The sequence below is a fragment of the Ursus arctos genome, unplaced genomic scaffold (genome assembly GCF_023065955.2).
Source record: "Ursus arctos isolate Adak ecotype North America unplaced genomic scaffold, UrsArc2.0 scaffold_1, whole genome shotgun sequence".
NCBI classification, from domain to species: domain Eukaryota; kingdom Metazoa; phylum Chordata; class Mammalia; order Carnivora; family Ursidae; genus Ursus; species Ursus arctos.
The window spans coordinates 48,294,902-48,312,731 of NW_026622763.1; the positions used below are offsets into that span (position 1 = coordinate 48,294,902).

General features: G+C 42.5%; 1 protein-coding gene across 5 annotated transcripts in view; it reads right to left on the bottom strand.

Moving 5' to 3' along the window:
- Positions 1–17,830, bottom strand: part of STK39 (serine/threonine kinase 39) — a 440,397-nt gene that overhangs the window by 215,299 nt on the left and 207,268 nt on the right. For all 5 annotated transcript variants that reach the window (XM_026492623.4, XM_026492622.4, XM_057318301.1 and 2 more), the window contains one exon: positions 11,991–12,103. In XM_026492623.4, coding sequence (XP_026348408.1) covers positions 11,991–12,103 — 113 coding nt within the window. The remainder of the gene's footprint in view (positions 1–11,990; positions 12,104–17,830) is intronic.

Genomic DNA, 17,830 nt, shown 5'->3' on the forward strand with positions numbered 1-17,830 from the left:
GCCTCTAATGCTTAAAGACATGATGGAACCTGCCTTAGGGAGAAACCCCAGCCACTCTGCCTCGGCGTATGACCTATGCTATCACTGAGCCCCCATGATAAGCAGTATCCCCACAAACAGTGCATAAATGTACTTAAAGAAGAAAGAACAAGGTGTTCTACCTGCCTATCCAACCCTATTTCAGTTTATACATAAGCCTCTTGTTTAGCTGCCTTCTACAGAGATGCAAATTTTTACATTTTTATATTTATATTTCCACTATGGTCTGAATGCTTGTGTCCCCTGCAAAATTCGTAAATTGATGGTATTAGGAAATGGGGCGTTTGAGAGATGACTGAGTCTTGAGGATGGAGCCCTCATGAATGAGATTTGTGCCATTGTGGAAGGGACCCCAAGGAGCAAGCTTGCCCCTTTTGCCACACGAAGAAGCAGGGAAAAGTCCATACCTGGAAGAAGGCCCCAACCTGACCCTACCAGCACCCTGATCTTGGACTTCCAGCCCCTAGAACTGTAAGAAATACATTGCTGTTGTTTATAAGCTACCAAATCTACGGAATTTTTTTTTTTAATTTTATTTATTTATGTGACAGAGAGACAGCCAGCGAGAGAGGGAACACAGCAGGGGAATGGGAGAGGAAGAAGCAGGCTCCCAGCGGGGAAGCCCGATGTGGGACTCGATCTAGGAACACCGGGATCACGCCCTGAGCCGAAGGCAGACACTTAACAACTGCGCTACCCAGGCGGCCCTATGGAATTTTTCTTATAGCAGCCTGAACTCATTAAGATAATCATATATTATTTTTTATATTTTATATTTTGAAAATAAAAATATTTTAGTCAAATGCTCTTTCCACAGAACTACGTTCTCCATTTCTTTTCAAAACAATGATGATAGCTGCTATTTGAATCCTTCCTTACTAATAGTCTATTAGCTAAATTATCCAAGCTTTTCCCAATGCCTTAACTTCACTCACAGGATAGGCAAAAATCCATTTATTCTCAAATATATTCATTTCTTCCTATCTCTAAAAGTGACAAAAGTATTGCCGAAAGATGAATAAATGGGTATGATTAAAAAAAAAAAAGATTTATCCAATTCTCCCTACAGAACGAATGGGTTCTAATACTCTATCCCTTAACTAGGACACAATCCATAGATGAGTGATTTGGAGCAACGCTTCTCAAACTTGACTGTATACACAGATCACCTGGGGGCTGTGTGAAAATGCAGATTCTGATTCAGTGGGTCTGGGGTGGGGCCTGAGATTCTGCATCTCCATCAGGCTTCCAAACCATGCTGACCCTTTAGGTCCAAAAACCAGACTCTGCGTGGCAAAGCGGTAGAAGGCAGACAAAAAAAAAAAGTTTCTCCTATAAATATACATTCTCCACTTGGGTGGAGGGTGTGCGAAAGGAAGGATCTCCATCAGCAGCCGTGAAGGTGATGGGGTCACAGCCAGAGGCGGGGAGCTCAGCACAGAGGTACCACCTAACTGCGAGTGACTGAAGAAAGGGGTAGGAAGCAAAGGCAAAAAAAAGAGAGATTATTATTAAAGCGGTTTGAATTTCACAACTACGGAAAGGGGTAAAAAATTCAAAGGGAGAGAAAGACGTGAGGTCAAGTCGGAAGAACGTACAGAACCGTGAAGTCCAGGCAACACATTTGCCAAAACTACAGTCAAGGAACAGAACACAGTCACTCCCTTGGAAGTCTAGTGAAGTAAGACAGACACGTCCTCAAGTGCCAAACCAAGCTAGGACACAAGATTTAATCTTCCCTGTGGACTGAAGAGCTGGATCTGCTCATGCAGCCTCATCGGAAACACATCATAAATGAAATTTCACAGGAGTGGGAAAACGGGCCTAAAATGGGATAGCAAGAAAAAGGCCTTCCCATCTGCTAGAACTCAAGTGGCAGCCACAGCAGCATCCCGCTGCTGGGAGCCAAGTGGGCGGAAGACAGATCGACCAGGGACACCCCCATGCTGCTCCGGGGCCAGCCCAGCCAGATTTGCCCGACTGGGGCATGACACAGGCCTCTCATGCGGGATATTCCACGTTTGGTGGGGGGACACAAACCGCACAGAGTTTCCTACCACAGAATACCCTGGAAATAGGATTGCTTGGGAGGGGGGAAAAAAACTACCAAAAAAACAAAAACTGAAAAAATGAAAAAAAAGAAAGTGTGCTTATTTTTGTGGTATTTTCTAATGCTTCTATATGGCCTTTAGTCCCCCTACCACCACCACCAAAAAAAAAAACCCAAAAGAAAAACTTCTCCTATAAATAGAAGAGGACAAACAAGAACTATGATTAACAGGGGTGGGACCCAGCAGAAGCCACTTAAGAAGGGCTCCACTGTAAGACTTGGAAGCTTGGCCAAGCCACCGACCAGCTCCATGACCTGCGCAGGTTATTCCGTGGCCTTGAACCTCGGCCTCCTTTTGTAAAAAGGAGATTATTAATGCCGTCTACATGTGATTTTTGTGAAATAAGTGAAATGGGAGCTAGAAAACCCCGTGCAGAATGGCTAGCGCATAACTCAATGCTAAAAGCCAGGCTCTCCATGTCTCAGTCCCCCTCATGGCGGGTGACACGGATCACTTCTCTCAAGTGTTCTAAGTGACTGGCTAAGCCTCGAAGGCGAGAGCCGCGGGCAGCAGCTCACCTTCTACAGAAACGTCACCTAAGGCGCCCGTGCATCCTGCTGGCTCTGAGAGCATCGGTACCATGTGTACCGTTCATTGGGCCATGAACTTGCAGCTGTATTTCTGACTGTACATTGTCTCCACTTGGGCTTTTCCTAAGTATTTCACCCTGTGTTTCATTTAGACCGCCCTGTCATACTTCAGGCATGATGGTATACTGTCAAAACCTTTAGGGATAAGGAGTCTAAACATATACTATGCAAAGGGTTCAAAACACAGAGCACAGGGGCACCTGTCTGGCTCGGTCTGTAGAGCTTGCGACTCCTTGATCCCAGGGTCCTAAGTTCCAGCCCCACACCAGGGGTGTAGAGATTACCTAAAAAATAAAATCTTTAAAAAAATTAAAATTAAAAAACCACAGAGCATAGAAAAGAGTTTGAAGATAAAAGAATGAGGAAAAGTTCAAGTCTAGTTTCTTTAGTCCCTAAAACCAGGAGATTCACAAAGCACTGAAAGGAAAGAAATTTCATTACAGAAAGGGAACGGTTTAAATGGATTCTGAATTCAAAATATTAAACTATACTTAACCAAATTAGCATATTTTCACAGCTTATGTAAATCCTAAATAGATTCTTCTTTATCTGATATTGGTGGCAAAATATCCGACTCGGCCTTAGTTAGGAATCAAACCTCTCAACTTCCAACATCACGTGCAGTTAAATCTGAGGAGATGCCATTTCTAACTTTATTCTCAAGCAGTGGTTTTCAACCTTGCTGGCACATTGAAATCACCTGGGGAGCTTTAAAAAAAATACCGGTGCCTGGATCCTAGCCCCAGAGATGCTGATGTAAATTGGTTTAGGATAACAGGCTGGGAATGAAATTTTTCAAAAGCTCCCAGGTGAGTCTAATGTTCAGCCAAAGCTGAGAACCACTGCTTTCAAGCTAAGCACAGAAATGCATCATTCCTTCAACAAAACGCCGAGAGAAAGGCACATAGCCACACTACCACTTAATCTGAAAAGGAAAAAAATATGTGACTTATAAATACTACCAAACGAAACATACATTTCCAAATGCAAGAGATAACCAGATACATCTTTAAAGTGCATGCAACACCCTGCTAGCATTTCAAGAATTCTTTAAATGATGAGGGTAGCCGTGTTAAATAAAAACACTTTTCAGAAAGTCATTCTCCAGCTGGCAACTCCTTAACATCAGCATTATAATGAAGGGTAACATAATCCCTATTCATAAATAGCCTAACACTGTAAGTGGCAGAATTTAAACAAAAACTATAAACCTCAATGATCATCAAATGTCAGCCACGAAATGGAAGAAAAAGATTGATAAAGCTCTTATTAAGAGCAATGGATTTTTTGGCCTGTCATTTTCATGACTGAAAATGTCTTCAGGAGGTATTTTAATTATAAAAAATTATATATCATACATATCATATAAAAAAGTATATATTTTTATATATAAAAATTTCATATCACAGCAAACTCGTGCCTCTTTTGGAACAAGATTATCAAGAGGGAGAAATCTCCTCAAGAAAGAGTAAGTCAAATATTTCGACTTGTACCCCTTACAAACGAATCAACCAATGTTCCTTGCCATTTAGTTATGTAGTTATTTTCCTATGACTTGGTATCTGTGTTTATCCAAGAACAGTCCATTGAAGGCAGGATTAGAAATGGGAAAAGTCTAGATATTTTGAAGATGGGGAAATATTGTTGAAAAATTAGGAGAAGGGGAGCATAAATTCTGCGACAGCCTTAATCAGTGTCCGTAGAGACGTATTTAAAACTAGAGAGAGACGTTGTAAAAGGTAGAGTGTCATGGGAGACGGAGGGCAGGAAAATCTCTCGAAACAGCAGGGCAATCACATGGGTAAACGTCTGTTGGCTGACAGAATACAGCATACATCGCAGGGCCTATGGCTTGGTGGTGGTATCACAAAGCTGGGCACTCCACAAAAACTGTCCCAACGAAATGGAAGACTCTTTCTTGGAAATGTAAGAAGCCACTGCTCTAGCTCTTTTCTTCAAAAGCAACAAGGAGGGGGGAAAGAACGCAAAGAATAAAAATGTGATGCTGAAATACTATAGGAAAACCCAACGGGGAGAAGCCAATTTCTTCCAGAGTTGGCTGCAAAGTTCTTCAGCAAACAGTAATAAGGATGACCCATGGGTCCTGGAAGCTCTCACGTTGGCCCCCCTGGTATCCGAATCAGATTCAGCTATCAATAACTGCTATTTGGTCTTTTAATTGACTACAATTGGGAGTCCTGGAAAAAGTAAAGTTGAAGACTTCATTGAAAACAGAAACAGGAAGACTTTTTCTTGTCAGCCAACTAACATTGCTACAGACCTCCAGGCCAACGTTCAGCACAGCTGAACCCAATGATGAGAATGTGAGGTCAAATGTGTCTTTTTATTTTTTGTGGCACCCCCCTGTCCCACGCCTGGGGGTGGGGGGCGACTACTGTCTGCAGCCTGGGGTTCTGCCAGGGAATAGCCGTCCTGCAGAAGCGGCCAGGGCCCTGCCCGACACGCTCCGACCTTCTCCCCGAGTATGCCACAGTCCTTCTGTTTCCACCCCAGCTAATTAATTGTGGAAATAACCAAACCAAAATAAAGAAGATAACAGAGGAAAGAACAAAATCATCTGTCTCAACCCAAGCCAACAACATTTTCCAGAAGTCTCTGTGGACGGCAAAAGTGAGGTATAAAAAAATAAACAACATGTAACTAAAGTCAGATTCAATCTCGGAGTGTTTTCCCCATTTTCTCCTACTCTGAAAATGAGTATGTGCTGGGTCTCTTTCTTACTGAGTACATGTAAGTCCAGAAACGTGTCCTTGCAATATTCATTTCTGCTTCCTCTTTGGGAAAAAGGTGAGATGTTAAATATTTTAGCAAGCCATTTCTAACAGAAGTATAAAAACACTTAGAAGTAAATTCAATTAGTACATTTATTATCTGACTTAACTATGACTTTTAAATTTGATGTTCCAAAATGAAAAATGTTGGGGTGCCTGGGTGGCACAGCAGTTAAAGCGTCTGCCTTCGGCTCAGGGCGTGATCCCGGCGTTACGGGATCGAGCCCCACATCAGGCTCCTCCACTATGAGCCTGCTTCTTCCTCTCCCACTCCCCCTGCTTGTGTTCCCTCTCTCGCTGGCTGTCTCTATCTCTGTCAAATAAATAAATAAAATCTTTAAAAAAAAAACAAGCAAAAACAAAAACAAAATGAAAAATGTTTTCTGTAACCAAATCATACATATTCTCAGCTAATGTAACTTTAGAGCTGTAAAAATAGTTTTGCATATATAATATTCTCTAATTTCTTATAAAGGTATGTTTTCAAAATCTCTAAAAATTCCCCATTCCTAATCCTGCCTTCAGTTGAACTATACTTTGGTAAACACAAAGACCAACTTGTACAAAAATAATTACAAAAAGTAAGTGGCAAGGGACAAACAGCAGTCCAAAACTTAATGTCAGAGACCTGAAATGCTCAAAATAGTACCACATTCAGTTAAGTTGGCTTGTATTTTAATGCTCTACCCTTGGTACAAAAGACTCTATGAGAAACAGCCAAATGCAATTTGTTACCACATATGATGGGGAATGAGCTGGGATATGAATAATTAATTTACTAATTAGAAAATTATTTTGTTCAAAAAGCATGGAAAAATGCTTCCATTTCTATAATTAAGAGAACATACATTATAGCTTCCAGCTTTTTAAGTTGATGTCCTCAAACTGGTAGAATTTTTTTCTACAATAAACAAGGCTTACAAAACTATCAACACAATTACAGAGATTAGGTAAAAACCATATAAAAAATGTTCTTTAAATTTTTTAAACTTCAATTAAAAAGGGGGGAACCCTGCTAGCTAGAAGAACTATTCAGAGGTCCCCATATAATATAATTTAATTTTAAAAGTATAAGAGAAGCCTATGTCAAATAACGAAAGTATTAGGGGATAACTAAGCTATTCTCTCAAATGACCATTAGGCAAAATAAACACCTAGGGCTGTATTCTCCAAAATAACCTACAAATCATAGCTAATTCATTCCTCCAAACACAAGGAAGGAAAGTAGGAAGAAAGGGGCAGATGACTAGAGAGGGAACAGCAGATCAAGAGAAATAAGAAATAATAAAATAACATTGTAGCAAAAAGCAAAATGAGGGCAGTGGCTTTGTTCTGAGGGAAGTAAGCTCCTGATTTATCTACGAATGCTGTTAGTGAAACACAGCAAAATACCCTTGTAAAGATAGATATGGAAGAGAAGGGCAGATGCCAGATTTTTTCCAGCTGGTGACAGAAAGTCTTTCATCATGTACATGGGAGAGGCAGATGGCACACTTCGTACCCAGATCTATGCATTTACACTGGATTGTTATTGTTACACTAGAATACTAGAGTGACTTGATTTTATCCTGAATTACGAAGCATAATTTGCTAGCAATTAGTGTTTCTGTTCAAATGATTATTAAAAGGTATTTCATTAAAATAATTAATTTTTAAATACGCAGAACCATAGAACTTTGGTGATGAAAGTAAGTTTTGCCATCAAGTAGAATTCCTTATTCAACAAACGAGGAGACAGAGGCCCAGAGGTGAAACCCATTCCTCTCAGGTCCAGGGTCCACGTGAAGAACACAGGCCCTCTAACCCAGGAAGCCATTTTCCCTTCATCACAAGTTTCAGCAACCATGTGTAGCTCACATTTGTCACCCATCATATGCTAAAATATTGTAATGATCATTACATATTACTTTATAATGGAATCACTGAACTAGACTTTTTTTTCTTTTTTTTTTTTTTCCTTGAAGAACCAAGCACTTTGAGTGGCCCCAAAGCCATGGTTTCTCCTACACACATTGCACTCCTGCCCCTAGGAATTGAGTTTTGATGGCAGTGATGTTTGTGAAGGAATGCTACTGAGTTTTCTGTGACTAGGTACCAAAGACGGACTAAAAATATGACAACTCAGGTCTAGAGAAAAAACATTAAGGATATGGTTAAAGTCTAAAAATCATAAAGTCAAGTAAGGTGATGATCCAAAATGTCCATCAATCCCTGGGTAAAAATTTCAAGGAGAGATCCCTGAAGGTCGGAAAAAGTGGGTTTTAGGATGAATAAAGGGAAGGATGACTATGTCACATTTTTGGAAATCGCTGTCACCTGGTGATAGAAATTGAAAGATGACTTCAAAAAAGAGGATTAGTTCTTCACTCGTGAAATGGAATTTTAAGGGAAGTGAGTGGGCCCTCGAGCAGCATCCCTAACCTTTGAGGTTGACCACAAACCAGAGAATTAAGCTCTTTCAAGAAACCTCAAGGCCATCTTCACATAGAATATACTCGCCTGCATGACAGTGGGTCAGACCCATGTAAGCAAGCCTAAAATTCCTATTGAAAAGCAAGAACTCCCTCAGCAGAATGCATGTTAGAGAATCTGTTAAACCATTTCTAGATAAATAGAGGGAAAAGGTGCAGAAAGAATCCGTAGCTCAAAAGGCTCACCAACCCAATATATAAATGGGAAACTCATTTACCAGTCCCCAGGCTCCCCAAAAAACAGCAATCAACTTTGTTTTCCCATCGTCTAGCTCAGTGTCTAGCACCTAGTAAAGTTAAATAATCATGCAGTTAACAAGCTCTGCTCTAAAACTATGTCTCTCAGAGACACAGGCTGTTAAGCCTATTATAGTTATTTACACCATTGTGGGATTAAAAAATGTGGGATTGACAAATTTCAGAAATTATCAGGAATGGTCAGGAATGTCAGGAATACAGAATAGACCAGTAACATCCCTTGACTCCTGGAAAATTAACCACCGAATCATCATACATAGAGAGATTAGATATAGTTAAAAGCTAAACTCCAATACATCTACAACAACTTTTAAAAAATGCCTAGAAGAAGAATTAGATTAACTAAATGCTATTCATGCAATGCCAAGAAAAACATTTGTTCTAGGGTTTTCTAATCTGATTGCTGTTAGGATGAATTTTTAGCGAGCATATTGCTTTGTCCTCTGATACATACACGCAAAACCCACCCTTCTTATGGGCCTGAGCACAATGTAGAAACTCGTTAAATATTTACCAAATAAATTACTAAATGTATATTAGATCTGGAACCAAACTGTCCTTGAGGAATATTACAGGACTCATTTCAACAGTAAATAAATTTTATTCAAATTACCAATTATTTAGCACCAGCGATTTCATCTGTTTCTTTTCCTCCCTTCATTCTCAGAGAAGCCAGTACTTTGCTTCAGAAATCATGACCGCTTGAATCTTTCTTCAGCCAAACCTGAAATAAACTCCATACGACCACAGACTCTGACAGCCTCTGCCACACGAAGAAGCCGAGTCCGGGGACAGTCGTCCAGAACTGCTCCCGGGCCGTCCCATCGGACCTAGGAGCGTAAATCCTACCTTACTTGGGGGGTTGAAGCGAGGGGGTAGGGACCCGGCAGAGAGGAGGAAGTGGAAGGTGATACAGTTTCAGCAGGAGAGGCAGACGTTCCAACAGCCAGCAAATAGTCGGTAGCTGCGACTTCTCCGGCATGACACTCTCACTGGATAAGGACTCCAGCGGCCATTGTTTCTCACAAGAACAAGGGCCTCCAGTGAACACATGGCACAGTTTGTGAAAAGATGCGGAGCACTGACCTGTACACAACGCGCGCACGCGCACACGCACGCGCACGCGCGCACACGGACCTAAAGGATTATTAGGATACCGGATGTCCAAACACTGCCAAAATGTGAACCCAGCAAGATAATAAAAGTGCGAGCAACAGCAGTATTAGAAATTGAAAGGATTATAGCAACTTTGCTCCACACAATCTCATGTGCCAATAGCTGGCCCACAAAAGCCTGGCAACATTAGGCAGCCCATACTGTAAATTCCATTTCTTTCTGTTTGCAAAGGACAAACATCCTAAAGAACCATTCCCCCTCCCATCTCTTGAACTAGCAAGACATCAAAAGGTCAAAGGTTCAAGGTTAAGGAAAGATCAAAGCAAGAAATCAATATACCTTTTAAATGAAAAATAATTATACATATATACTATACTCTGTTAATACAACATAGGTATTAAGGGGAGGGGCGGAGAATGAAAGAAATAAACTAACTGCTAATAATCAACTTCATAAATCCTAAAACCTTAGATTAACGAGCCAAGCACAAAGCCATAAAACCCAGGTCCTTACATGTGCAGCTCTGCCTAAATTATGAGTTATCTCCAAATGACACTGTTATGGTCCCTGGTCCCAGGGAAACAGAGGAAATGGTTCCCCCCACCCCCACTGCCTCCACCAGGACCTTCATTAACTCTCATGCCGGCAGCCAACTGCTGACCAACAGCCTGCAGAGGGAGACCATGGAGGCCTGGGGCAACTTAGGGCTTGTAGAGACCAGGGACCACAGCGTCGGTCCAGAAGGCTGCTTCCAGAATTGCTAGACACAAATGTGCACAGGCCTCACAGAGACTCTATATAAATATTCTGCTGCTGGCAACAGGATGGCCATGGGATCTCCAACAGAGTGCCACGATCAAATACAACCACCACAGGCAAATTCGTGAGTGGTTATTTCCAAACAGGGCATACGTTTAAATGTACATGCCAATTAAAAAAAAAAAATACATTGCATCAAAAACTGGAGATGTACTGTATGGTGACTAATATAACAAAATAAAAATTATAAAAAAAAATTAGTATATACTCAGTATAGCTGTAGAATTTCAGGACTCCTAAAGGGATCTGAGAGATTTTCCAATCCAACTCTCTTTTTAAACAGTGCAGTGCTGTTAGGTGACCTGACCAAAGGTAGAAAACAAGTTGGTGGCAGAAGTAGGACCCGACTCTCCCCACAGTCTAGTGCTTTTTCTACTTGGGGAAAGTTGACCTTCAAAACTGGTCAGATGACAAAGGCACAATTTTATTGGTCACTGTGATCATAAGCAACAGATGATAAAGCAATCATTTCAGTAAGAGCAACACACAGCGGAAATTCTGAAGAAGGTAAAAGCCTTAAGTGTATACAAACTTTGTGGGGTTTGGGTTTGTTTTTTGTTGTGTGGTTTTGTTTTTTTTTTTTTTTGAAATTAACATTAAATTGTGGAAGCCCTTACTTTAATCTGAGTTTTAGCTGGCAATCTGTTGCTTCAATCCCAGCGAAATCTATGCCCTCTGTAGCCTCATTTAAAATGTGAGGCCAAACAGATCTGGAAAAGTACAGCTTTATCCTTCTACTTAATTTATACTATAGTGTGCTGTAATTAAGCCTGAAATAAAAGCTATATTCTGAGTAAAGACAAAAAGCTCTTGTTAATGACATTCCATTCCCAATGTAGAAAACAACAAAAGGCTTCTTCATTTGGAGCCAAATGTCATTATACTTTGTAGCTTGCGTGGAGCTATCGGACTAATATTTGTACTGGGATTAGGGTTGGGATAACCAATCAGTTAACTCCTCCACTGCAGTTTCCTATTATCCTCAAATAAATGGCCAAAAGGAAAAAAAAAGAGAATTGGCAGGCAGAACGACAACTATATTTATGAGATTAAACTCTCAAACCTTTCACAGTTTGCCGGGCAACTAATAACCATTTGCCAAGCTGTTCATTTAATAATGAGTCAGTTAAGCCAAAAGCAAATGTTCCTTCAACCAACCAATGCTACTATAGTTATATCCACAGTCAAAGCTCCAATTATTTATGTAATGTACATACTTCATTTAGAATCAGAAGTACAAGCTGCCATGTTCAAAAAACAAATTCCCCTTATGAGCCAAATGCAAGCTACCCTGCAGTATTTTGAATAACCGAAATGTGTAGGTCATTTAGTAATTTCTGAAAGGCAAAATGACCGACAAAGGGCTTGGGGAGTAATTCCTATTTATGTCACGACTCTAGACAGAGGGCCAGGAGCTCTCCAACCCAGCTCTCCAACCCAGCTCTGCACTCAGTATCACAGGACCTGAGGCGTCATCGAACTGTGTCTGTTCCCTGGTTTCCCAAAAGAGAGTGTCAGCGCAGAGACCAGCCCCAACCTGGAATGATGAGGCCTGAACAAAATCCTGCTTGTCAAAGTGAAGTAAGTCGTACAGTATACAACACAATTGTAAGGGACGGTACAGTTAATCAGGGGAGGAACAGCGATGTGGGCTGCTTCCCAAGAAATACCCGTGTCAAAATAGGAGAGAACACCAAATTGCCTTTGCTCTCTCTTCCCCCGCTTCTCCGGCCCATCTCTGCATACCCATCGGGGAAGAAAAGCAACCGGTGGGTATCCTTCACTTTTACTTACTAATAGTTCATCCATACTGGTCTGGCATTTTTCCAAGTTGATCCGCTTTATTGCTACGCGTTCTTGCCTGGGCTTGCAGAGAGCAGCCTGAACCACGGCGGTGGCTCCGCTGCCTGAAACAAAAGAAAAACAGCATCAGCTAGTAGGTGGCATGCGGTCTGCTTACCAGTCAGGACCCCCTCCTGAAACAAATACCTTTTTTTTTTTTTCAAGGTATTCAAAACACTGTCTTTGAACATATTCTTAAAGAGTTTCTCAGTCTGAAAATAATCATCTGTGGGAGAAAAAGGAAAGAGCGGGCTCCTTGACGGGATACAACACCAGTGCCCGCACTCCAGAAGCTACAGTCCGCACCCAGAAAGCCCACTGCGATCCAGCATGCTTACTGCTGCCCTGAACAAAGGCTGATAAAGTGACGGGTCTGAGGTCACAGGGACAAGGTACTCGAGTCTCTAAGCACAACGTCACCTGGAGGCCGTTACCATCGCTGGCCCCCAGTATCCTCTCACTTCAGCGCCCTGACAATATCTTGAGCTCTCCTTCCACTTCAGCCCAAACCAAACCACTCCGCCTGAACTACTTCAGGGTTTCCACAGGACGCTGTGACAACTTCTCCGCTCGGAGCGCTCTTTGAGCTTACTCCGTGTGCACCTGCTCTACAATTAGAAGAACAGGAATCAGCCCGAGGATTCTCATGTTGAAAGCACGACGTTCAAGGATGCCGAGCAAGTGATGCAAATGTGTAATTACACGAGCTCTCAGCTTTCATACGAATTTCCTACTTCTAAGGTTCCATGATCCTTAGCTAATGCACTCAAACTCCTAGGAGACAGAGTCATGTCATTATCCATATTTTATAAGAGCAAAATGTAGACGTGTAATGATTTGTGGCAGAGCACAAAGAGCTCCTAATCCGATTTCTATTCCACGGGGGCAAAAAGACCTCTAGGTTAAGGCATCTCACTTCTGCAAAGAATACCAAAAACCTCCCTAGGAGCACGTAAATCCTCTACCAAGACAGCCGAGCAGAGACAACCTGCGCTCAGGGCTGTGCAAGCGGGGGCCCAGGTGTGACCATGTACCTTTCTCCTTGAAGCTTTTCTTCGAGGACTACTTCTCAAATGAGTCATCCAATATCATCAAATGGGGGAGGGGGCAGCTTTCGGCAATACAGAAGCGAGATCAGTACTAGCTTTCCTTACAGACGTGACAGGCATGACATTTCTGGTGCAAATCAATCCTTTCCCACACCAAGGAAGTGCCCAAGTGGGGGTCTTTGGAGCTGAAAGTCTGCCCTTTCTTCTGTCCTGTGGTCTCAACATCAGCTCTGGTCCCCAGATCTGGTGTCCCAAGCAGATCACCCTCTGCTCCAAAACCGGGTCTCCAACTACAAGACTCCCATTCCAGAAAGCCCAACCTCTGTTCAGCGAGAGAAATCCGCATATACTAAGCACCCTCTGTATGGTAGGCACTTTACTCATGCAATTCTCATTACAAGCCTGCATGTTTTTTATTCCTAGCCTCATTTCATATGTGAGAACACTGGGACTTGGAAAACTTGCCCACACAGCTAAGTGCCCGGGCCGGGGTCTGAGTCAGGTTGGCCAGACTCCAAGCTCCATGCTTTTCCCTGCTTCCCAAGGCCAGAGCTCACGCTTCCCTTCCTCGCTTGCCCTGGCCTTAAAGGACAGAAAACTGTCCTATGTGCTTGAACAAAAGAGAAACCACGCAGACGGAAGAGTCCAGTGAGCCCTACTCTCTAGCTCAAGGAGAGAGTGCTATTGTCAGAGGTTGTTAAAAGGGCCTCCCTGTCCTTAATCTCACTGCCTGCTCCATCAGCTACTATTCCAAGTCCCACCATATCGGGCTTGGCCCTGCAGATCAGAGCATGCTGGGTTCAATCCAGAATGCTCTAGATATCAGAGCCAAATACTACAAAGAGGCCTGCTGATAGCAAAATGTACTTTCCAGTCAAGGTCTCCAGAACAAGACACCATCACTGACTGAGCCACAGAGAAAGCGATAAGTAGCTGGTGAGCACTGGGCCTGCTATCCAGCAGAGAAATCAACACACATCTTTAACGAACTGCTGATGGGAAAGCATTCTCAGCTCTACCTGTTGTAAATCTGCCCCCCAGTACTACTCCCCCCCCCCCACAACCCTTAATCCACATCCCAGAACATTTTCAAACCAGGTGAACTGAAAAACAGGAAAGAGGAAAATACACTCCCAGAAAGGCTAACAAGGGGGCTTCCTCCCAGGGTCTGGTAAATCCTTGACTATCAAAGTCTCCTGACTTCCACAGACACATGCAAGAATGCGGACAAAAATAAGAATTCTGGACAGAAAGAGGCAGCAGGAGGGAAAGTCTTTTATTAGAGTTTCACAACTAGAGAGTTGTTATTACATAACGACTACAACTGACTAAAGAACAACCGGAAGTTTCTTGTCTCCAGAGAGAATAATCCTGGGGTTCCTGTCTTAGCGTGAATGCATGTAACCACTCACTGGACAATTTAGGACACCGCTTTGACCCTAAAGATTTCCCTCACCCGCAAGGGAGATCAAGAACAATGACAGAGGGGCAGGAAGCCTTAGGGACCACCAAGTCCAACCCCTAGCTTTACAGATGAGGAAGGGAAGGGGAAGGGAAAGGGGAAGGAGAAGGGGGAGGGGGAGGGGAGGGGGAGGGGGAGGGGAGGGGAAGGGAAGGGAAGGGAAGGGAAGGGAAGGGAAGGGAAGGGAAGGGCAGGGCACTCTCACTGGAAAGCACCTTGATCTGTATGGGCTTCCAGCCTCCGAAACTGTGAGAATTAAGCGCGTGTTGCGGGAAGTGCCCAGCCCCTAGTATTCTGTTACAGCAGCCCAAGCTGACTAATACAAAAGCCCTTCATTGTCGGTTCTAAGTCACTGCCTCGCTATCACCAGTGGTAAATAATAACGCCGTGAAAATCAGGTCTCAACAACTGCCTGATGAAGTCAACAGCAAGATAAGGTAACATTCAATGGAAGGGCCTCCGGTTGGCCACTGAAACTCCTAAATCTTAGGTTAGTAAGACCCTAGAAAAGGAGGTTCAACAAGAATTCTATCCTGTCCTTTCAACCTGGTACCAATTTCCTCTGTGATGTGGGGCCTCATTTTTCTCTAAATCTAGTTTCCTTAATGGGCATAATAAAATCTACCTGTGACGCCTAATAACATCCCTGGAAACATGAACTCAGTAAACGTTAGGCTCTCTCTCTGAAATGCATTCCGCACCTGCACAATTAAGGAGCTAGACTGTATCTGTAGTTTGCACTACCCTCTAGGGAAAAGAGAGAAGGCAGAGTAGCTCCAGATCGGTACTAAGTAGCATTCTGCTTACAGGAAGATTCAGTTGGTTTAAAGAGGGGAAAAGGAGGGCTAACCTCGAAAACTGGGAGACTAAATGATTCCTAAGGTCTGAGACAGCATGATGAGTCTAAGAGTCTAAAATATGAGAAGAATCCAGAGAATTCTGGAATAGCTATGAATTACGATTCTATAACTAAACTTCTCATTGATAAGGAACTCTGATATCAACTAAAAATTACTTTTAATAATCTCGGTCTACCTGGATTGCATGAGTTCATAACCTAGTCCTACCACATACAAATGCTTATTCTTCGATCACTGACTTAGCTTCTCCATGCTTCAATTTCTTCATTTATATGATGGCGATAACAGCACAGAGCTCACAGGGTAGCTGTGAGGATCAAATGAGTTAATACACGGAAAGCCCTTGGAACTGTGCCTAGTACATAGGAAGCACTAATTAAATCGTAAGTTATAGTATTACTTCTCCAAGTCAACTGGTGTCCGGCCAATTTGCTGTTTTAATGCTACATATTTCATGATGTTGACATACCATCATTTATTCAGCCCTTCTCCATTCATCAATCTTCTCTTTATTTCCAGTTTTCCGTCCAGTATGAATAATGTAGCAATAAATAGCCGGTACTTTAAAATATATATATATTAGTCCATAAGAACTTTTCTTTATGATAAAGTTAGAATGTAGCCAACTGTCCAGTAACCTCTCCTTATAAATGTCAGGATTTAAAAGCAAACAAACAACATAGATATTCTATTAGCCTATAATGGGAATAGTGGCCAGTGGAAGGAAGCTGTCGTCACATCCTACTTAAATGAGGAGCACCTAGCCAAAACTTTTCCTAAGAGTTTGCCCGTCTCTTAGCACATGAAAGGACGCCTTCATTCTGCTTACCTGTCCTTTCTCAGTGCACAGTGTCCGGAGGGGCATCAGGCTTGCTTTCTGGATGTGCTGGTTGGTGGTGGATAATTAACAAAACAAATGGCTCCGGCCCAGCTGATGACTTCTTCCAATTCTCTCTTTATCCAACTCACTATATGTGTTCTATTTATGTCATGTGTCCGACCTCAAAGGCCATGAGACCAGGCAAGGTCACGAGAGCCGGAAGCTGACCAGTGTGTGAATGGACACACACGTGAACCCTGCAAGGGCACAGCTGCCACTCCGCCCCCGCTAATGTCGCCATGGAAGATCGCCAACCTAGCACGGCAAGATTCTGATTTGTGCAGAAAAGCTGAAAACTCAGAATTTTGTTTGAAATCTCCTAATAAGACAAGGTTAGCAATTAAATTTTTGTGAAATATAAAAGCATTGTGAGTCACGCTGAAGCTTGCCACAGGCTGTATTTTGCCTCCCGGTGTAACTACTATTCGGCTTCAAAGGCACCCTTCCTTACCTGACGGTCCAATTTTTAAATTATTAGCTTACAGATATGAAGTTGCCATTCTTTTGGATCAAAAGTGATCACATTTCCAATGATTCAACATAATATATGTACATACTCAGGACACGGGCCCAAACTGACTGACTACATGTGGGCCGTGTTGCCATCCACCTTATCCCACCATTTCCCATCAAGAGAAATCTATCAGGGCTATTTTCCTGTCATTTGGTACATCCTATGTGAAAGGAACAGCGCAGTAAACTCTCAGGTCAAACCCGAAGAACAGAAATGGTAAGACAGGTGTTATAAGCAATTCATTATGTGGATTCCTTAATGAAACCGATGCTCCTGCCAGCCTGTCTGATAACTGGTACACCGACTGTGTGTATACCCTGGGCAGGGCACAGCAAGGCCACGTTTTTCACGGAAGCAACAAACAAGGGACCCCCCCCCCCCCCCCGCAGGGACCTTGTTTGTGTTACAATCACGCCGGCTGAGTTACATCCTTCTGCCTCCATCAAAAGAACCAGTCGGTGGACCCACCTTCTGGAATTGCTGGAGCAGAGTAAGAGCTCACACAAAATTAAATGAAGACGAGGGTGTTGTGGAGAAATGGCCACTGAGCAAATATGCTCACATTTCACCACTGACCTACACAAAACTCCCTTACCTGGGAGAGCCTGGCTTGTTGGAACCTTTAGAGGTCACAGACCCTCACCAAAGGAAAGCAGCACTTGTATGTAACTCAGCAAGAGCCATCTGATAATGCCACAGAAAAACAAAAAGTAGCCTGGGGATCTGATCGTAAGAGAGATAGAGGGGAACTGGGATGTGGAATCAAATTGAAATGAATGTCAATAAATTCACCTTGGACCTCAAGCTACATCTAAAGCAGCAATTTAAAAAAAAAAACACATTAAAAAAAAAAAACCCTACATTACACTTACTAAATTCAGAAGGTACATGGATTAGGATTACTGATAGAAATAAAATCAATAATGAATATTGCGGGAATACAAGTAAATTCTAGGCACCTGGTTAAAGAGGAGTGGTAAGTACGTGATAAGGAATTATTAAATAACAGACTCTAATTTCCATCAAA